This window comes from Clinocottus analis, unplaced genomic scaffold (assembly GCF_023055335.1).
Source record: "Clinocottus analis isolate CAN_PGR_092001 unplaced genomic scaffold, fCliAna1.0.p SCAF_1, whole genome shotgun sequence".
NCBI lineage: Eukaryota > Metazoa > Chordata > Actinopteri > Perciformes > Cottidae > Clinocottus > Clinocottus analis.
This window is the reverse complement of record NW_027175820.1, coordinates 2,499,520-2,520,359: the sequence shown is the minus strand read 5'-3', so window position 1 is coordinate 2,520,359 and position 20,840 is coordinate 2,499,520. Positions and strand designations below refer to the sequence as shown.

Sequence of the window (20,840 nt, the reverse complement as noted above, 5' to 3'; positions counted from 1 at the left end):
CACATATACATATATATACATATACACACACACACACACACACACACACACACTAGAATACAAATAACTGTGCAGTGTGTATTAAGGAAATTAAATGTTAACAGAGTGTGCTAAATGTGCAAAATATGTATACACATTAGAATATGAATAACTGTGCAGTGTGTATTTCAGGACATTAAGTTTAAATAGTGTGCATAATGCAAGGTATGTTTAGTGTATATGAAGTGTAAAATATGAAAAACAAATGTATTTGTCTTTATCAATGAAATCGCAGAACTGTGGGTTAAGTAAATAAATGAAAGGCAGCAAATCTAGAGCAAACGCGAGCTAATCTATGCAGTATTTATCTGATGTTTAGCATGGATTACACGCTCAGCAGTACGAGGCTATGTAACAGCGGATGCTGCCGTGCTGCACAAAATCTGATTTACATGCAAATGGACACAATCTGGGTGTAAATGTAAGTGCTACGCATCCATATTGTCCGCTTTGTCAATTAAATCAGTACGATTATCTACATAAAAAAATCAGTATGATTATCTACATTAAAAGGACAGCTGTGGTTTATTTCAAGCGCATTTCACAGAAATATCAACATGCAGGGGGGTTCGGTCAGCCGATAAATGGCAGGACATAGATCCCTATGCAGTTAGCCATAACAGCCGATTCATGCAAACATTGTGATATTAGGCGAGCTGAAAGGGGCTCCAGCGTAGGACCCCTCATTTCCTCAAAGCTCTACAACGGAGATGGTGAGCGCAAAGTCAGGATGACCCATGAAGTCACCCACACAGTTCTGATTAAACCTGCATTCTCCATTTTAAAGTAACTCCTCCAACACATTATGCGGACCACTGGCTGAACTGTGTGTGTGTGTGTGTGTGTGTCTTTCAGGCCGATTCTAACAAGACCAGGATTGACGAGGCCAACCAGCGGGCTACAAAGATGTTGGGCAGTGGCTAAACTGCAGCGAGAAGGAAAAAAAGAAGTGCTTTCATCCCCGTTTAACCCCAATCACCCTAAAGAAAACACACCACCAACTAAACCAAGCCCTCCGCCCCCCGCCTCCCCACCCCACCCTTCACTCTCACCCCCGCCAACAGCCACTTCCTATGCTCAACAGCAGCCGCTGCAAAACCATGCTTATATTGTGATAGAGGTTTGCACACATGCACATATCATACATTCCCCTCTCTCCCACACCTCTCGATTATGCCGTTCACTTCCCTCCCCTCGTTGTCTGTTGTTCTGTGTCGTCGCTCTTTTGAAATGTTGTTAACAAATATATAGTTCGGCTACACATCATCCACTCAAAGTGTCTCCACGCTGTACATAGCGCTTCTTAAATGGCTTCGTCGACTTAGATCACTCGCTTCCCGTTTTCTTTATCGCTCTTTTTTTTCTTATTTTTTAAGTCTGTGTGTAATATAAACTGTATGTACACTTCGTTTTAACATGACTGCCCCCCCCAGCCCCCGTCATGTCAGTGTCCTGGCGTTGTCCGTGTAAGGCGTCGTCACGTGTTCATCAGTTAGGATGTTGTGATGCTACATGATAAAGGCCACAGTGAATATAGTGAACATGCAGCCCTCACAGCTTGTAGCCAAGGCCATCGTTTTGAATAACACCCGAGTCATTTAATGTTGACGTGGAGCCATTCGGAGGAAGACGTGACTTTTTAGATGGAGCAGTATTAAAGGCAATTCGATGCCATTAATTGTGGAGTATTAAACCTTTTCCTCAGGGAGCTAAATCTGACCAGTCAAAAGCGAGGTTTGAATCTTGAATTGATTTGTTGTAATCCATAAAAATCTCTGTCATAAAGGCCCCAGTGCATAAGCGGCTGTGGTCTGAACAGCATCGTCGATGGGACTCGTGTTTTACGGCGTCAGAAAAATATTTGGGCATTAACCATAACAGGTAACATTGTGATGGATGATAAAAGCAGGTGGAGCCTCTGCTAAAGGTCACGAGTTCAACAACAAGCAATTCAACTGTTGGGCAAAGTTTACAGGGGAGGTCACAGCCTCTCCACATGCCAGGCCAGACTGCTTTACCCATGTCTCAACCCCAGCAGTATCAAGCAGTGCATTAAGTGTGTTATGCATGTCCGACCGCTGCTAGAAGACACTGAATTATTCATTTATTTCAGACAGAAATATCCTGACAGGGCAACCGCATGCTACATATGTAGGCCACATGGAAGAGAGGCCAATATTTATCTGCAGTAGTGTCACTCTTTTCTTTTCATGTCTCTTTAACCTTTATGGACTGTGACCATCATTGTAAAATAATACCTTGGAAAATGCCAATAAAACCATCATTACTGTAGAACCAAACTGAGCTTCCTTTCTATTTGTATGTGTTCGAGCTCCAAGTAAACGGCCTGAGGTTTGACACGTTTGTGACAGTTTTTGTATGACAGATGTAGCTTCAAACCCCTCAAAAAGACAAAAGCGACAACGTGTGAATGCAAGAGTACCGGGACTGTGTGATGTAAAAACTACTCTTGAAACACAGTGTCGGATGTGAGACAAGAAATACAAATAAAAACCTATAGTGATCAAAATGGGAGTTTTTTGGTTCTAGCCGGGGCGAAAAAGAAGATAAAAGATTCACTTGGAACGTGACACATGTGCATTTTATTAATTATGTAAATAAATAATGAATATAAAAAAGGTTTTTTACAGTGGAAACAATCCTATATGCTCTCAAATATCACCCCCTTTCCTCTCGTATCATGTGATGTTGAATTTTCTCATTTTAGGGAGATTGAGTTCTCCGTGGTGTCAACAGTCATTTCCTCCATTGACGCCGAGGGGCGATAGTTGTGAAGGGACTTCAATCTTGAGCCTCCGCACATGTCACATGACCCAGCTTTATATAAGGAAGAAAACAGTAGATTTACTCACCCTATGAAGACTTCTTTATTAGTACTATTGCCATGTCATATTTGTTTTACAGCCCACAGTGTAACAACAGTGTAACATTATATTATGCTCATCACATCAAGAAATGCTCTAATTTGAGCCCCGTCCAATGGGCGGTGAGAGGTCAACAAGCTTATCTTAACTGGTTGTAAATTGCTCTAAATCTGGAGCTAAATGGCTAAAATATGCAACGTCAACGCAGGTATCTAAAGCACTGTGGTCTGGCATGGAAGAACAACAACAAAAAATGACACTGAAGGGAGAGAGAGAGAGAGAGAGAGAAAGAAAGAAAGAGACAAGAAGAGATAGAGAAGGGAAGATGTGCAGCAGCACATTACACTAATGGACATCCAGTGTGGTGCCCTGGGCTTAAGGCGGATTAGAGTTTACCACGTCACTAAGCACACACACACACACACACACACACACACACACACACACACACACACACACACACACACACACACACACACACACACACACACACACACACACACACACACACACACACTATCCTGTGGTTACATGGGCAACACGGCCTCTGTGCATGCATGGGATGCGTTTGCATCCACACAAAGACAAAATAAAATGGATGAATGTCTTCATCCATGTTGTGAACATGAATTCTACATACATGGTCATTTGTAGTTCATTAAATACAACATAACTTTACCCATTGAATGATAACTTGATGTTTTGTTGTGGAATTTTGGAGTTCTTTAGCTGCTCGCGCGCACTTATTATACATAGTTATTTGCTGCTGGACCGATAAATAAAACCAACATGCTTTGAGCGCACTAAGGTCTGCAGAGAGATTTTTAGACCAAGCGCTCCCTCTGCTGGTATTATGTGTTGACTTTATCAGTGACGTTAAAAGGTGTTGAATTGTAGTTGTCTAATGAAAGATGCTATTAAGTTGCATTATGGGAAGTGGAGGATCCAGTGTGTTTTGGGGGCTTGACTCACACTCAACTCTAACCCTGCCACACAGTGAATGCCATTTACTCTAACATGACTTGACAGCTGTGGCAATATGATGTAAAGTCATTTGAGCGCTCATAAATAATTATATCTGAAGTTTTAAGTCTTCCTGAAGCAATGTCAAAGCTGGACAAATAAATCCACTGGAGACCAGAGTTAACCAATTATGTCTAAACCACTTTCTACAATCTGTGTCCCTCACACACAGCGAGTCTATAGTATCACGTGATTATGAAACGGACCCGTCAGCGGCGTGGACTTAATAGCGTTCGGCTTTCTCCGTGAGTCACGTGACCCGCGTCGCCCTACTCGTGTTTGTCCGTTCCGAGTCTCCCCTCTTTGACACAGAGGACGGTTAGCGCCTACTACGATACCATGTTTCGAGCGGTGTTCCGACTATCAGCCACAGGAGCCCGGAGTCTGGCTCGGTCACGACCCTCCGACACAGGTATGACCGTCTCCGCGTTGACACCTAACTGTGAAATTAAAAAGACTCTGTTCACAAAAACGACTACAGTAAGCGCGCTCGGCTAGCCGCCCAGCTAGCTTAAATGCTTCTGTGCAGTGCACCGTTTCGGGTGACATTGAATTATTTTTGTGGTTTGCCAACCTTGTGGTCCCGACCTGGACATTTTACTGTGCTTCCACATTCATTTAGCGTATTTTAAATAAGGAACCGCGAAATTAATGTTAGCGAAAGAGTCACGACCTTGCGATGACCCTCCTCACTTAGTTCAGGAGCGTCAGTGACCGCAGGTTATGCGCAGCTGTTAACAACACGTCGCAATGTCCAACGTATAACTGATGTAATATGTTTTCTTATTTGTTTAAAATAACATAAGCTTGATATAGCCGCCTTGCACGTTTTAGTTTGTGGCCTGTTTTGATGCTAATATGCTGCTCCCATTTGACCCGTCCTGTGTTGAACCTGTCCTGAACTAAACCCCCGTAAGGAGGTATAGCTTACAGTATTTTGGGTGTCTATTCAACTACAGCTGACGAGGTCGAATCCACTTTCGTTAGTTCCAAGAAATGACATGTATATGTATGATTGTATAACTAGGATTCAAATAATGAACTGTTAAATTCGGTTTGATTTGTAGTGTCAATATGACCTGTTGAGGAAAGGAGATAGAAATTAACTTGAATGTGCTGTGCAGAAATACTGGAGTTGGAATTACTAGACTTGCGCAGTGAGCACTTGCATGTCATTGTGGTACTGTAAGGGTGAGGAACAGTTGTTATATGTTTTATAGAAGGGACAATTTTACTCTTGGAACAAGTCTTCCATGCCTTAATGCCTGCTCACCGACAGTTATATGAAAACAATAAACATTCTATGACTTAAAAGCCTTTTAAGGGTGTTCTGTTTTGCCAGCTTGACTCTTTCTAATTTGAAGTGACCTCATCATAGTACATATTGAAAAGTAAGGCCAGGCTCATAACATATCACGATAACAAGTCTTGATAAGCCATTACCACCGACTAAAGTGCAAACAGTCAAGTATTAAAAATATGTACTTGTTCTTGCAACTTATGTTTTGTCACTTATGTTTCAAAACACGTGAAACAATCTGTACTCTGCCTCGTGTTTTCCAGCTCCATTGGCCTCCAGATGTTACTCCCATGGGAAGGTGGAGTCAGACGAGGAGTTTGATGCCCGTTGGGTCACCTACTTCAGCAAACCCGACATCGATGCCTGGGAACTGAGGAAAGGTGACTTTGTTGTAAATTTTTGCTATTTACATTCTGATAATGCGTCCTCTGCCTGTTGTTCCTAGTTGGGTAACTGTCATGGTTGTAAATCGGTTAATTTGAAAAATATTCAGACAAATATCAGCGCTGTGTTTAATACATTTGACTGGGTCCACTATAATAACCTATAGCAAAATGGGAACGTTCGATGAATTAATGGTTCATAAGATTTTAAAATTTTTTCTCTCATTTGTTGTTTGTATTATTGCTGATTCTTCAAAGTAATGAGGCGTTTGTTCTATTAATTGAAAAGGCATGAACACCCTAGTTGGGTATGACTTGGTACCGGAGGCCAAGATCTTGGATTCGGCACTAAGGGCATGCCGAAGATTGAATGACCTGGCCAGCGCTATCCGCATCCTTGAGGCTGTTAAGGTGACTGACACAAACCTTTTTATTAAACATAGTTCCAGTGAATTGCCTCAACAGAAGTCAGGAATCAGAATCAGTCACTGTAGCGCAGACACATCAGAAATGTCACATTAGGAGTTCACATTGTCACACTTAAATTAAATATAAAAGTATCCTACAGTTTCTTCAGAAATAAATAAATATATATATAAATATAAAAGTATCCTACAGTTTCTTCAGAAATAAATATATATATATATATATATATATATATATATATATATATATATATATATATATATATATATATATATATATATATATATATTTATATTAAATTCACCCAAATACTGGGGGTAAGAAGTATACAATTTTCCTATTTGATTAAGCAAAAATATTTAACGACGGTAAAAAGAACATAATGTAAAATGCAACCCCCCTTCCAATAGCAAATTCATCACCAGATGATATTGTTTAAGACTAATTATTGCTTCTTGCGACATGTTGATTTTTTTTAATTTTTTTTTTCGTTTTGCAGGACAAAGCAGGCCCTCACAAAGACATCTATCCATACCTGATCCAAGAGCTAAAGCCAACACTGTCAGAACTGGGTATCTCAACACCAGAAGAGTTGGGCATTGACAAGTTCTAGACTGTCAAGGTGAGCCTGCACTACATGTAGCTTGGGAAGTTGATGTGTACTGATGTTTTCCAACACTGCCTGTGTGAGTTTCATGGCCTACGTTATAAATGTACAGCAGATTGTGCATTATGTTGCTATTACTTCCCCGCAGTTGAGACTATCTTGTGTTCCTCTCTCTGCAGGTCATTTGATGTTTTAAAGAGATGAGTTCCCCTGATTCTCTCCTGTCAAATATGTCTATATTGTTGATTAAATCCATGCTGTCCTGTTCTGTACAAAATGGTGGACCTAATAAAGAAAACCAATAATTTAAGAATGTTGTGTTGGCTGTACTCATTATTCACAATGTAACCTCTTTTAATAAATACAAATATGTATGTAAAGTCACACCAACAGCAGAAGTGACAACATGAGCTGTATGAAGACAGAGCTTTCATAAAGCATTATCCACATAAAATATTTTATTATAAAACATTTGCTCGTTTTATTTTTAGCCTTACATGATGATTTATTCAGTGTTTTTTCTCAACCACTAGTTGGCGCCAAGAGGCTGGAAATCTTTCTCCTGGCTTGTTAATTACAACAATGAGGGGGATAACAATAGCATGCACTATAATGATAAAAAAAAAAGAAAGAAAAGAAATATACGGTAGTTATTGCACAATTTAGTATTTTTTGGAAATGCAATGCATTTACGGTGGAAAACCATAACAAGAGACCATTATTCAATGCGTTTAATACTGATTATTCACTATGAAGTATTACAAATGTTTGAATTAGTATTAAACTTCACATGAGATTATATATATATATATATATATATATATATATATATATATATATATATATATATACACACACACACACGTTATTTGTTTTTCCCGTTTCTTAACTCATTTGTGCTTCGAGTTTAACTAAGTTAGACTTTTAGTTTTGGTTAGTTAGATGGTTTAGTGACAAACTACGAAAACGTTGCGGCACAAAACAAAACATTGTGGTTGTTTAATCTTCTCGGCTAACACGCATGTTTTTGTTTTTAACAGAACATATAAGCGAGGGAAGTGTTTTATTTTGTAAATTTGGCCGGAAGTGGCATGGAAGCTGTCACACAGCGTAGCTGGCTAACAGAAGTGCCTACCTGTCCCTGAAGAGGAAACAACAAAGTCCCGCGCCGGGTGGGGGGACTCTTGTCACCATGGCCGTGTCGTGGGCTGAACTGTGACAGCTGAAGCCAAGATGATGAACGACATCATGGAGGAGCCGGAGAAGGACACCCTGCTCGAAGCGCAGCCGGAGCCACAAGTTGTGTCGGTAATGTCGGCTCAAGCTAATCCGGCTAACGCTAGCTTGTAAATAGTAACTGGGAGGCTAGGAGACGAGCTCGGACAGTTGGAGGAGCCGTGTTAAGTAAATGAGTGTCGAGGCGGGACTACTATCCGTCCGTTGGGGTTTGACAAGTTTGACGTCAAGTGACGTGATTAATGAGCTGATGTGCACACGTGAAATTGATTTTGATCTTCGTGTAGACCGAATGGACTGCTGGGAAAATTTGAAGGAGTTTTCGAAAAAAAAAAAAAATGGCTGGCAAAATGAATTGCACCGGATATAAACTAGTTTTAACCTCTTTTTTAAATAATTATTTGTTATCCACATTTTAATTTTTGTGACGACCCTAAAAACAACTTCCCAGTCTGGTCGTTTAGCTGTTTACGTGGCGCAATGTAATCGCTATTATTATTATAGTCTAGTCTTGTTGATCACACGCATGCGCACATGTGGTGGGAAACGATGATTATTCTTCGTTTTTCCTTGGACAGCAGGGCCCCAGTAACGGCACGAGACCTAAGGCTGGGGATGGAGGGGTCCGGCCATTGGAGAAAAGAGGACCTTACATCATGTCCAGAGTTCCGGCCATCCACCTCAAACTACGTAAGCATTTTTGTTGACTCATGTGACCAGTGTTATCAGGCTACCCGCCTGTAGACAAGAATCTCTTCCTAAATGTTCCTTCTGAGTTCAAGTGTGGTTCACACAATTGGAACGACACACACACACACACACACACACACACACACACACACACACACACACACACACACACACACACACACACACACACTGTTGTACAGCTGGCATGTCTGGATAGTTTGAGTCATGTGACACCGAGATGAGCAAAATCTCCCACGGTGTGTATAGAAAGGCTTCAATAGAGTCCATTTTTCGTAAAGTAGTCCGCTAACTACGTTCAGCACGTCTAAGGTCATAATCCCTATCGTGTCTGGTCAATCAAAACGCTCCGCTTAGCTGTCAAGGTCTCTGCAACCAACATTTCTGCACTTTGTGCTGCTGACCGGCGATTCCAAGATGCAGAGATTTATTTGGTGTCCACGAGAAAAGAAAGTGTTTGTGCAGCCGCACATTCCAGAGTGAAGCCAGGCAAATGTCACGGACAATGAGGGTTCCCACGCAGAGAAGAGGTGGTGTTGGGCTTCATGCACGGTGAAGTGTCGGCGAGGTGGCAATCTTGTCATGTGAGACTGCAAAAGACACATGTGTATATGTGTATATTTCACAAAATCTTAAAGCCTCCGTGTTTTTAAATGCGTTCACAGCTCAACGCTCGGTAAATAGGAAAAGGGATAATAACTGGCACTCGAGGGGAATTTATTTTAAAGCCATCATTTACTTATGGGATCAAATTAACAATTAAACCCAATTTAAATCTGTGCACTTCAATATGTATCACATACAACTCAGAGCTTGAACACCATCACTGTGTTCCAAATTGCATCTTTTTTCTTTGAGTACTGACTGCAGCTGCCCTTACAAAGTACACAGGTACTATAGCATGCAGTATGCGTTCAATTGGACATACTACTTTCTCATAACATTGCATCTTATACTTTGGCCTACTTGTGTCGGGATGCAGTCGGACGTTTGGTAGTTCTGGCATCCTGCATTTTACATTTTATGTATTGGGACGTACTAAATACTGTTCTGGCATAGTGACTAGTATGGTCGCATGGGTATTGGAGCGCATGCTGTGCTATATTCAGGCGTGCTCTTTGGTGTGTGTGACAATGAAGGTCAAGTTTCACAATACAGTTGAAGGACTGTTCTTGCAATATACTTTATTTAGTATACAGTACAATATGGTACATTAAAAATGCCAAAAGACTCTAGATACTAGTGTTTTACTCTTACAACATCAGTGTGTGCTGTATTTTTTTAAGAAGAGTTTATAGAGCTTTAAAGTAATTGTTGTCTATGTTTTGGGTTTTATTTTGTGTGTGGAGTTTTGGCAAAGAGGGCCCTTGTTTCAGAAATTTGGGTTTTCACAAGGGGGGAGTATAAAATCCTAATATCAAGATGCAAATGATGAGACCGGCTTGTACACGCATGCCAGCAGGTGTGAAAGTACACAGTTTGAAATAACAACTATCTTCTACACAAGAACATCGTGAAAAAAGAAACTCAATTTTTTATTTTTTATTTTAAGATATGATGTTACAAACTTCTTCTGTGACCTTTTGTGCTGACTCTCATCCAGTCATTTAAAAAAAAATGATTTCCAGAGAAGCTCATTGTGTCCATGTTGTATTTTCCTTCTGTTTGTCTGTGACTGTTGACTTTGCTCATTTACCTGTATGTCTTTTATTGTTGTTTAGCTGTGTCTGACTGTTGTGCACACATTGTAAAAGTGTCAGCATTTTTTAACCTTGTATATTTAAATTTATTTCTGTTTTTTAAACATCTGACTACATATAGCTAACTCTGGTACATTTAACAGAAAGGTTTAATGTGCACTGTCCCTTTTTTAATCAATTAAACCATTTAGAAAAGCACAGGGAGATGGCGAGGAAGGCACTGAAGAAGAAAGCTCTCTCACCAGGACCTCCAGTGATGCATCAGCCGAGGCAAGGAGCGAAGAGGTACGACGAGGAGAGACGAGGGGAGGAGAGACGAAGACGATGTGAGCTTCAAGCTCAAAGGAGGACATGATTCATTATTTTATTTTTTTAACACTTTCTGGCTCTCCTTTTAGGACGGTGAAGTATAACAAGGGCTACGCTGCCTTGAGTCAGCACGCTGAGGACAGTTTGGTTGCCGTGGACTCGGACAGGTAAGGTGACACCAGGTGTGGAGGCGGAGTCCCTCCTCTTTCCACCATGTTAGTTAACGGAAAGAGGCAAATAGTTTTTTTTATCCCGCTCAAACTGAGCCATGAATCACACGTGAAATGTATTAATTCAAAACATAATCTCCCGTGTCATATGGTTTTGTGTGAGGTCGCACAGCGATGTCATCAACGCCAACATGGACGCTAGCTAGCGAGTTACATAGCTAAGCTTTATCCGCGCAAAAGCTCGTCAAACTTTGTGCGAGTAAGTCCCGGTCCGAAAAACACACAGTTGTCGTAGCATAACTTTTGGATGTGGAGACTTTCTAATTATGTATTTTCACACTCGAATACAAAACGGGACTTTGTTGTCATGCTAAATTAACTGATAAACGTGCAATTCATGGCGCAATTTATGCATGCTAAAAACAATATTTTTTATATATATTTATTTATTTTCCCTGAAAAAAAAAGAGGATCATACTTTGCCTCTGTACATGTGATTGTTGAATTCCTTCTTTATGCAGCAAACTGAGCACTGAAATACTTGCCGATTTATTGTTACCACTTCTCAATGTCAAAACTTGACGTTTCACGTTTTGCCTTAAAATCATGCCACCTGGACATGTTCCGGGTAGAATTTTTGATGTTTTCCCAGCAAACATTTCCAGTTCACACACGCACAGAATGACAGAACCTGTCGTACTTTTCCTTACAGCGATGAAGAGATTGATTTTGAGCAGTATTCCTCAGGATACTCTTCGGCTGAGGTGAGTTTGGCCCTTGGTACCTTCTTGTCATGCTTCGGTAATCCCACGTACCACGTGCTGTGTGGGTGTGACCATAATTTGATGTGTCATTTTAAACCGTGGCTCTATTTTTCTTTCACTTAAACATTGCTTTGGTCAGCACAATTTCCAACAAAAAAAACAAAACATGTATTACGTTTGGGTCACGGCAACAGGCACAAGTAATCACGGGGTATGAAAAAGTCAAAATATATATATACACATACACAGATTAACCTGAGAGAGAGAGGTGTGCCAGGTTCAGCCATCTTACTCTGGTTGTGTGTATGTGTGTGTGTTATAGCGATGTCATGTCTTCACCCTCCAGGTCCATCCTGATTTAAGCAAGCAGCTTCTCCAGGACGGCTACCGCCTGGATGAGATCCCCGACGACGAGGACCTGGACCTGATCCCGCCCAAAGCCATGGGATCCTCTGTGTGCTGCTGCTCCGAGGGCCCGTCCTGCTCTTTGCAGTGACGCCCCGGCGCCGTTACTCCAACCTTCTTTTTTTTTTCCACGAAGCCGCGGCACAACAGCTCCTGTCCCTGACTGTAGTCACCGTGCCTGAGGCCCTCTCTCTAATCAAGCTCTGCCGCTGTGCTGCCTGAGGACTTCCAGCTCTGAAGCCAAACTCCCCGTTCCTGCAAGACCACGTGCACAGAGATCGCTCAACCCACGCAAAGAAAGACAGAAAGAAAGTCAACGGGACATACGAACAAGCCTTATTCACTGTGACCCCAAAGCTTGACTTATTTTTCTTTCTTTTGAACTTTAATGAAACGCTAACTATGCCCGTGCTCCAGGTAGAGTGGTCGTGCACATTATGGGACGCGTCCTCGTTGACCCATTGGGGAGATGGTTACTGTCGTTTCCAGTTATTAATTAACTAACTATATGAAGGCACCTCACATGATCATTCCCTGACTCTTGTTGCATTAACTGGATGTGTATCCATTTTTTTCTTTCATGTATCTGTCCTCAAAAAATGACACCTACTCTAACAAAAAGAACAACTTTAATTATGTTTTATTTTTATTTTTATATGAAGCAAAGTACTAAATTGAAATAGGTCGTCAGATACTTGAGTGAAAACACGTTATAATTTTTCAGCACACATGTAATCATTCTTTGTTTTTTCTCTTTTTTTATTTATTTTTTTTAGCTAATATTGCTATCTAGAGAGAAACCGGTTTCTGCTCAGCCCATATTATTTGCTCTGGGTCCGAGAAGGCAAAGAATTTATTACTTTTTACAAGCCGTCGTTGAGCAAACGGCTACATACCAAGAAGAAAGTTGTCCCACAAGGTGATCCACCGCTTGTAAGAGTACCAAATGTTACACTGCCGTGAACGGCGCCAAAGAAAACTAAAGTTTAGTGACTCAAGTGCTTTGTGTTACAATCTCTGTATTGTATAAATACGTTTTAAGGTCCAGAAAGCTGTTCCAAAACAGGCAGAAAGCAAAAAAATATATATTTCAGATCCTCATAGAAGTGATTTTGTCATTAAGGCGTTTGTGTTTGCGGTTAGACGTCGATATGTTTCTCATTTAAATTCCCTTGCTTTTTTATTTTTTTTTGACGATTTCGGATTGATTGGGAAGAATTCAAAAATAGATTTTATTGATCACTTTTTCCGTGTCATCCTAAACACATCAATTGTGTGTGTGGAGGGCAGAGTTTGAGGTCACAATATTGTATTTATTTATTTATAAGTATATTCATCGGGGACACTACACATAGTTACAGCTCAAAGCCAGTAAACCACATTTGCATAAGGTTTAAGGCATTTGTATCCACTTGCTGTTTGCGGATCATATTTGCGTACATCAGTTGTGTTTGTATGAGTTTTTTGTTGTTGTGATGTGTCTGTTGCTGTTTTCTACATATGTGCTGAAAATGGCAGGTTCTTTTTTTTTGTTTCGTTTTTTTTTCCCACTTAACACACTACGTGTTCGCTCTTGTTGCAGTCGGGGTCATATTTTATTTTTTTAAATTGCATTAACAAAAAAAAGCAAAATATATAAATGAGTGATCACTTTTTCAGGAGATTAATGTTGTGTGTGTATGAGTGAGCAACGAGAAAGTAGTTTGCCTTTTTCCACAAAAGAGTAAATAAACAGCAAGTTTAAATTGTTTGCCGTTTTGTCGCGTAGAGGTCAGGATGGATGGGTGGCTGCTGTTGCACGTCACCTGCAGGCCTAAATGAAAGGTATAGCAGGCCGCTTGACCAACCGCAAAGACTTGCAAGGACTGGAAAGAGTATGACATTTTGAGAGGGTGGAAGTAGGAACTTTGATTCGTATTCAGATAATTGGGGTCAACTCAAAAGACTGTTGAAGAGAAAGATGTGAGGTGTTGAGAATCAGTTTCTCGTCAGTGCACGCCGTCTTTATAATGAGGGTGACTTGGAGATGAAAGCAGATTCTGCTGTTACACTTGAGTGTGAGTCACTTGATAAAAGCCTGATGTAAATGCTTTAAATGCAACAGCTGTATTTAAAGTGCGTAGATCCCCCTCTGGCTCTGCACGATGTTTCTCTGGACACAAATATTGCACTTAACACCAGTGGTCAGTAGCAAGTACACTTGACTCACCTGTACTATGCAACTATTGGGACAATCTGCTTGTTATACAACATTGTGACAATGTCGTGTTATTGAGTGCTAAATGCAATAACTCAGTTATTTTATGATGGTAAACTAAATGTTTTTTTTTTTCTTTTTTCTTTGATTGTACTGTTTATTGGTTTACATTATTAAAATAAAGATATTATCTATACTTCCATGTGTAGGACTCTGATTACAATGATTGAGAATAATTTCCGGTAGCGATTGTGTGAGGAGTTGGTATATCACTGAAGTTGCTAGTTTTAATTCTATGACGGGGATCTTTCGGTCCTGGAAAACCAGGGAAAGTCATGGAATTTTAAAATAGGTATACATAAGTATTATGCTTCTACCGATACCTTTTTAGTATTTCTGTATTTGTAAATTAAATTGTGGCTTTACTTATTGTATTTCGATGCTTGACGGAATAAAAAACTAACCGTTATAAACAATAATCGTAGTTGCCACAAGGTGGCAGCATGGAGCCAAGCTGCTTTCTCAGTGCAATAGCTACCTGACTTCAGCGTGAGGGCCCCTACAATGACTTTATTTTCTATTATCGCATTGAAACATCGCTTGATACTCACTGTCATGTTGTTTATCGAGCAGAGAAAGGACTAATTTATTTGTAAAGCTTGTATTGAGGTGGCGCTACTATTGCTGCTACTTCCACACATACCTTTATATCTGCATCTAAGTGCTCCAACCTACGAAATGCTATGTTGTAAAAATGGAAGATCGGAATATGAATAAATTATAGGTGAGACTACTCAATAAAGAGTGTCATGCAACCGAAGGGTGTGTGTGAGTGCGTGTGCGTGTGTGTGTGTATGTGCGTGTGTGTGTGTGTGTGTGTGTGTGTGTGTGCGTGCGTGTGCGTGCGTGTGAGAGACATGTTGCTGTAGCTGGGCGGGCCTAATGTCGATGTGCGCCATGCGGGGGGTGTCAATTGAAGGGGAGGAAAAAAGAGGAAAAAAAAACGAGTGAAGGGAGTTACCTCAGCGCTCTCCGAGATATGAGATCGGGCCATTTTCCAGGCGGTCCCCTTTCCCATTAATGAAGAGAAAACCAGTCGTGGGGGGGGGGAAGGAAAAGAAAGACAGAAACACAGGTACATTTTTGGAGAGGTCGCTGCAGAAGAGAGCGCACAGCAGCACCTTTCTGCCGGCGGACCCAGTCGGTGTTTTTACTGTGTGCGGGCGCACGCGCGTGTGTGTGTGTGTTTACAAGTGTCGCAAACGAGGGAAGGACGAGAACGCCGAAGGAAGGAAGGAAGGAGGGATGGTGGACAATTCGAGTGGTAGTAAGGCACAAATGGTGAGTCGTGGTAATGCTTGGAGTCACCTCTTCTTTTTTTTCTTCTCTCTTTTTTTTTTTTCTACATGTCTCCGCTCGGTAGCGAACCCGCGCCCTCCCGGTAGTCGCGGTTTGACTGCCTTCTTTACGGGGAAGAGTTGAAACGTTAGCCAGCCAAACGGGACGTTTTGCGTGAGGGGGAAAAGAAAAGAAGGAAAACTTAATTTGACCTTATGGTTGGTTACTTTTGATAACTTTTTTTTACTCATTGAATCTTCCGGAAACACTGTAACGCATCTTTTTATGTTTAAAAAAAAGAAGAAAAAAAAAGCCGTTAATGTTCCACTATCTCTTGTGTGTGTGCGTGTGTGTGTCTACGGTAACTGATCATAACACTTATCAACGTAGCGCTTATGTTTCTACGTGTTTTGAGGATGTGGTAGCTAACGTTAGCTAATGCGGCAAAAAAATGTTTTTTTTTCTTCTTTTCTTTTTGCAGGTTTAACTTGTTTATTCCCTCTTGCCTGACTGTTGAACAGAGTTCAGTTTAACGTCCCTTTTCATAAGTTTGTCTGCTGGTTTGGACGCCGTTCATCTGTCTCTCGGGTTAACTAGCTAGCTAGTTTGAACACTAGCTAGTTGGTTATATAGGTTAGTTATATTATAAACATTTGGTGCCAATGTTGCGGCTCCTCGGTTTTGTTAAAGGCCTTTTAGACGTGTAAAATCACTGTGCTGCTGCTCCAAGAAGTCATAGTAATACTAATTAGTTGGTGAAAAAGTAACTTTTGCTGCTGTGTCCTGTTAACGTGATATCTGTGTGGACTCAGTATTGCTTTAGTCCCCTCTTCTTTCTTTTCCTTTTTTTTTGTTGTTGCAAAGGTTTGACCTGGCTGTTTACGTTACAATGCTGGTAGACAGCGTTGGTGAATGATCCTGCTATATTGTTTTCTTCTTTCACACGTGCTCATGCTTTGAGTGTATATGTTGGACATGAAAGCCTAAACCACCAGAACACATGTCTCGTTTGTGTATATTAGCAAGTAAATGAAGATGTATCGTTGTAACGATAAAGTTTTTTTAAGTTCCCCAGTTCAAACATTAGCTAAAGCAACTGAAAGACAGGAATTTCAAGTTTGAGCTACATGAACCTGATGGAAATTATATAGTTGGATTACCCATTTGTACAAATATGGCTCCTCTGTTCAAGTTTAGCTTTTGATTATTGTGTTTTTTAGTGTGTGCATGGGTCTTACATGCATTTCATTTCATCCTCTCTAATAAGATAAAGGAGTAATTAGATTTCAGCATGTCATCCATGGCTCCTTCTCTTCCCCCCACAGCCCAGCATGTCTCAGGAGCCTGGTGTGGCCTTTCCTCAGAGCGCCTCTACAGGGGGGATGAAGCTGGAGGCGGTAATGGAGCAGCTCCAGCGCCAGCAGCAGGCCCGACTGGAAATGGAGCGCAAGGAGAGGAAGCTGCGAGAGGCCCACATCATGTATGCTCAGCAGGTCGCTGCCCAGCAGGCCATCCTGGCGGCGGCCCGGGCGTCCGGGGCCAGCTTCATGGGCAAAGGCCTGGCCGGGGTGGTCCCCGGTGGCGGGTTACCTCCCAGGGTCTCCAACCAGAGCAGTGTGGACTCGGACAGGGAGGACGACGAGGACAGAGGCCGGGATTCCGGGGACGACGACGACGACGACGACAATGAGATGATGGAGGGGGACGAGGGCAGCGACGAGGATGAGGGAAGCGCAAGCGGTCTGGAGTTCCTCCGCAAGCAGACCCTGGCTTTGCAGCAGAGTGCGTCCCGCATCGCGGCCCGGCCATTTGGCAGTTACTCTGCGTCGGCCCCCCAGAGGGCTGCATCCCCGCCCATCAGAGTGAAGCAGGAGCCCGACGAGGGTCTTTCTCCCGCGGGACCTCACTCTGCAACCTCTCCTAACGGACAGGCCGACTGGGGCTTTGATGATCACTTCAGACAGGTTAGTGACCCGGCTTTGGCACAAGTTCATCCTTTTTATTACTTAAATTCCTCTTTTAGGTCTTTACCCAGTTATGTGTCTGCGCCTCAAACTAAAGCTGCTTCCTGTCATGTGTGCAAAGTTAGAATTTTCTTTTGAGAAATATTCTTGGACATAAAGATGCCGCTGTCAATCCTAATCTTTTTTTCACAAAACACTGTTTGTTGTGACTATAAAAGGGGTAAAGGCCCCCCACCGCCCATTGAGTGTTTTGTTTGATATCTCAGACCAGCCCCCTGCCGTGAGCAATTAATCTATACTGTGTGACAAACCTCTCCAGCAGTTTATACGTGAGACAATTCAAATCTCCTTGGATGGTTGAGTGCCGATTGGCTTTTGTGGCTAACAATCTTCCCTAAGTGAGTCCTGGCAGAGGGCCAGGCTGGGGCGTAATTTGTTCACACTCACTCGGTGTGTGTGTGTGTGTGTGTGTGTGTGTCGTTCTCTGTCCCTCTTGGCGCTTTGCTCAGGCTCTGGTTTGGCTCTGATCCAGGTAGCGGAGTCAGCCAGGGCAGGACCGCTGCTGTGAGACTGTGGGTGGTTGGCCGGGTCAGCGTGAGGATTTGGGGTGGGTGGGAAGTTTGGATGTAGTACACAGTAGCAACCTGTCACCCCTCCCCTCCCACTCCAACCCAAGCGTTTCGGCTGTGTGCCAAGTGCACTTTCCCTTGAAGGTAAATATTGCCTCAGCACAGTGTTACAAAACGCTGGAATGCCAACTGGGAACCAAGCCGAGCTACGTGTGGTTCAGCATCATGGCTCGAGACATAGCAGGTTAAAGGGAGCTCAGCAGCAGCGTGTGGGTGATATATATAAAAAGCCGTAGTTGCACAAGAGTGGGCAGTGTCAGAGGGCAAATCTGAGCTTGATTAGTAGGCTGAGGGTGCTTGACTATCATGTGTCTGGATTTTATTGCTGTCTATTTAAAGGCAAATGTCTTTGAATGGCGCTTCTCTAGACCACATTTCCTAATTTAGTGAAGGCACAGAGGTGGGAGGAGGGGCGGTAGTAGTCTTAGTTTTATTATCATTGTATATCAACCAGAGCCTCTGCCCTTACAGGGATTAGCTGGAGACGCATTTAAACACATCGCATGGACATGAGTATTGTATAGAATGGAGTTTCATTGCATTGTTTTCATTGGTGTCAGAGTGAAGCAGTATTATGCTGCGAGATGGCCAGGCTTTGTGTGAATGTTGTCGGACACAGATGATCACAGCAGCAGGGTTGCAGCTGACCAGTGCCCTATCTGTGGCCCGGTGTCTTTTATTAGGAGAGGCGGGCCAATGCCTGGGGGATGGGGGAGGCATTATGGGCCGAGAATTGGTCTGGCCCTTTTTTTTTTTTTTTTTTTTTTTGTTTCCTCTCTTTTATCTTTCCTGTCATTATGTCAGCTCTGCAGTATTTAATGACGGCTCATCTCTTCAGGCCGTTTCAGGTTGCACCGCTGTAGGGGGAGGGGGACAGCGGAGGCAGGGGAACTGTTTTTGTGTGTTTTTTTTTTTTCCCTTTTCTTTTTTTGATGTCATTGTCTTCAAGAGGCCAGAGAGAACCCTGGCAGATGTCGCATATACCCACCACCTATAATAATGTTGTGAGCAGCTCATTTATTATATTCTAAAAAAATAAAAAAAAATCTGTGACAAGGTTGGCTACCGAGAAGAAACCAATGCACGGAAGACCATTTACATTAACATTTACATTTCACGCGGGCAGGCTTTTATTTGTTTTTTTGTTACCCGTGTGTGTGAATGCTGTCACCACTTCGACAGAGACACTGCGATGCGTTTGAGCCATGGGTTGACCGTATACAGAGCTTGTTCTGCTGATTTCATCCGCACCAGCTTACATGGAGACAAACGGGATGTTCATGTCCCATTTGTTAGTTCACCGATATGTGGAGCAGACGAAAAGCGGTGATCGCAAAGGTCACATGTAGCGCTTAAACAATGGGTGGAACATGAGTGACACGCCGCAGAATAAGAACAAACAAACAGCTCGCGTAGCACTCGTAACACGGTATAGTTTAATTGCATGCGAGTTGCCAGCAGCAACAACACTTGATTGACAACCGTTTGATTAGTCTGTCTTGTAGTCCTGTACTCCTAAGTGTTTTGAGTGTATGAGTGGCGAGGGGCCTGTACAGGTCAGATGGGGGGTGGACAGACATGGGTAGCCAGTGTTTTCATGTCAGTGATGTATGTGTGGTGACCTCAGCTCTGTCCTAAACAGCAGAGTAAATAATTGTCCAACAAGGGGATGGACAAAGGCGTCGCGTGGAGAGGGAGGGTGAGGGTGAGCAGGGGCGGCCGTCCGGCCACTTTGGCCTCCACCACAGAGGCCGTCTGACCCCTGTAATCCACCCACCCCTCCTGCTCGCATACGAACGTGCACAGGACCTTTCCGCTCCTTCCGATAATCCCTCTGTGATTAATAGTTTTAATCATGCCTGCGGGACACAGATTGTGTCTTATGTCGCACTGTAGTGATTGAACTAGCCGTACGGTGTGACACAGAGATAGTTCGTCTGTGCATGTGCCTGTGAAAAAGCAAGCAAGCGGTGGCTTTCGTTCTGGTTTTTACGTCCACACACTGTTTGTTCCCCGACGTGGCACTCTGTCCTCTGACAAATGAGACAACGTGGAGGCAGTGAGCAGAGCACGTCCTCATTTGAATTGCTATGACCACCGGGGGAGAGAAATGACAATGCAAAAGAGGATGTGGAAACGGACATGAGTACATCACTCATCGCATCACAGGGCGGAATAATGCACTTCGGGACCAGCCGTCAAGATGACAGATCGGTGGCCACATTTAAATTATTCGCAATTGGGACATTGCATTAGCGCTCTTGTGTAATTTATATCCCACAATTTAATGAAGCAACCAAGAACGCAAGTACATTTTGATTGGACAAATATTTAGCTGCCTCAATTACGTAGCTGGATAATTACCCCCTACAGTCTGATTTAGGATATGTAGTTTATCATTTTGGATGGATCAGAGAAGTTATTAATGAGGAAATTCTGCCAACCTTAGTGTAAAAGCAGCAGTATTATTTGCTGGGCAAAATACAAGAAGGCACAGCTAGTCTACAACTTGGTTGAGGGATACATTTGACTCGCCAACAAAGGCAAACGGACCACGCTGGGGTCGGGGGGGCATTTGTTACTGCAGGGCCACGCCGTCGTTTGCCAACCTTGAGCCTTAGCTTCTGCTGCTCGAGCACTGAAGCCTGTCTGTTGAGCCAGCGCTGTTGCATAATTTAGCTGTCGCCCAAGCAACACATCAGCCAGGAAGTGGGGAGCTGCACTGCATGGCTGCAGAGCAGCGATCAATACGGTGTG

General features: G+C 42.6%; 4 protein-coding genes across 7 annotated transcripts in view; all 4 read left to right on the top strand.

The window, feature by feature from the left end:
* Window positions 1-2,339, top strand: part of LOC137785427 (synaptosomal-associated protein 25-A-like) — a 34,299-nt gene extending 31,960 nt beyond the window's left edge. The window contains exon 8 of the mRNA XM_068576651.1: window positions 895-2,339. Coding sequence (XP_068432752.1) covers window positions 895-963 — 69 coding nt within the window. The 3' untranslated portion in view covers window positions 964-2,339. The remainder of the gene's footprint in view (window positions 1-894) is intronic.
* Window positions 2,340-4,201: 1,862 nt separating this feature from the next.
* On the top strand, window positions 4,202-6,976 carry LOC137783296 (cytochrome c oxidase subunit 5A, mitochondrial-like). The gene is made up of 5 exons (XM_068573123.1): window positions 4,202-4,359; window positions 5,511-5,627; window positions 5,920-6,041; window positions 6,556-6,678; window positions 6,843-6,976. Exons 1-4 carry the CDS (start codon window positions 4,287-4,289, stop codon window positions 6,667-6,669), a joined length of 426 nt encoding a protein of 141 aa, XP_068429224.1. The 5' UTR covers window positions 4,202-4,286; the 3' UTR covers window positions 6,670-6,678; window positions 6,843-6,976.
* Window positions 6,977-7,756: 780 nt separating this feature from the next.
* fam219b (family with sequence similarity 219 member B) lies at window positions 7,757-14,348 on the top strand. 2 transcript variants are annotated; one of them, XM_068576674.1, is made up of 6 exons: window positions 7,757-7,971; window positions 8,481-8,589; window positions 10,499-10,592; window positions 10,706-10,783; window positions 11,499-11,550; window positions 11,897-14,348. In XM_068576674.1, exons 1-6 carry the CDS (start codon window positions 7,897-7,899, stop codon window positions 12,044-12,046), a joined length of 558 nt encoding a protein of 185 aa, XP_068432775.1. In that variant the 5' UTR covers window positions 7,757-7,896; the 3' UTR covers window positions 12,047-14,348. The 2 variants fall into 2 exon arrangements, with proteins under 2 accessions (XP_068432775.1, XP_068432766.1); XM_068576665.1 differs by having other exon boundaries at window positions 8,478-8,589.
* Window positions 14,349-15,418: 1,070 nt separating this feature from the next.
* LOC137785415 (AT-rich interactive domain-containing protein 3B-like) overlaps window positions 15,419-20,840 on the top strand; it is a 44,227-nt gene continuing 38,805 nt past the window's right edge. Inside the window, exons 1-2 of one of the 3 annotated variants that reach the window (XM_068576637.1) lie at window positions 15,419-15,493; window positions 16,816-17,454. In XM_068576637.1, the coding sequence (XP_068432738.1) occupies window positions 15,458-15,493; window positions 16,816-17,454 (675 nt within the window). In that variant the 5' untranslated portion in view covers window positions 15,419-15,457. Of the gene's footprint in view, window positions 15,494-15,556; window positions 15,709-15,877; window positions 16,124-16,815; window positions 17,455-20,840 lie in introns of those variants that run through there. The other 2 variants (XM_068576619.1, XM_068576628.1) reach the window with 2 other exon arrangements.

Excerpts from the sequence above, each read along its gene's own strand:
- LOC137783296 (XM_068573123.1), top strand. The coding sequence starts at position 4,287 with ATGTTTCGAGCGGTGTTCCGACTATCAGCCACAGGAGCCCGGAGTCTG. Across the intron at positions 5,628-5,919 it reads TGCCTGGGAACTGAGGAAAG|GCATGAACACCCTAGTTGGG; the intron begins GTGACTTTGTTG and ends TTAATTGAAAAG. Across the intron at positions 6,042-6,555 it reads GCATCCTTGAGGCTGTTAAG|GACAAAGCAGGCCCTCACAA; the intron begins GTGACTGACACA and ends TTCGTTTTGCAG.
- fam219b (XM_068576665.1), top strand. The coding sequence starts at position 7,897 with ATGATGAACGACATCATGGAGGAGCCGGAGAAGGACACCCTGCTCGAA. Across the intron at positions 10,593-10,705 it reads CCGAGGCAAGGAGCGAAGAG|GACGGTGAAGTATAACAAGG; the intron begins GTACGACGAGGA and ends CTCTCCTTTTAG. Across the intron at positions 10,784-11,498 it reads GTTGCCGTGGACTCGGACAG|CGATGAAGAGATTGATTTTG; the intron begins GTAAGGTGACAC and ends TTTTCCTTACAG.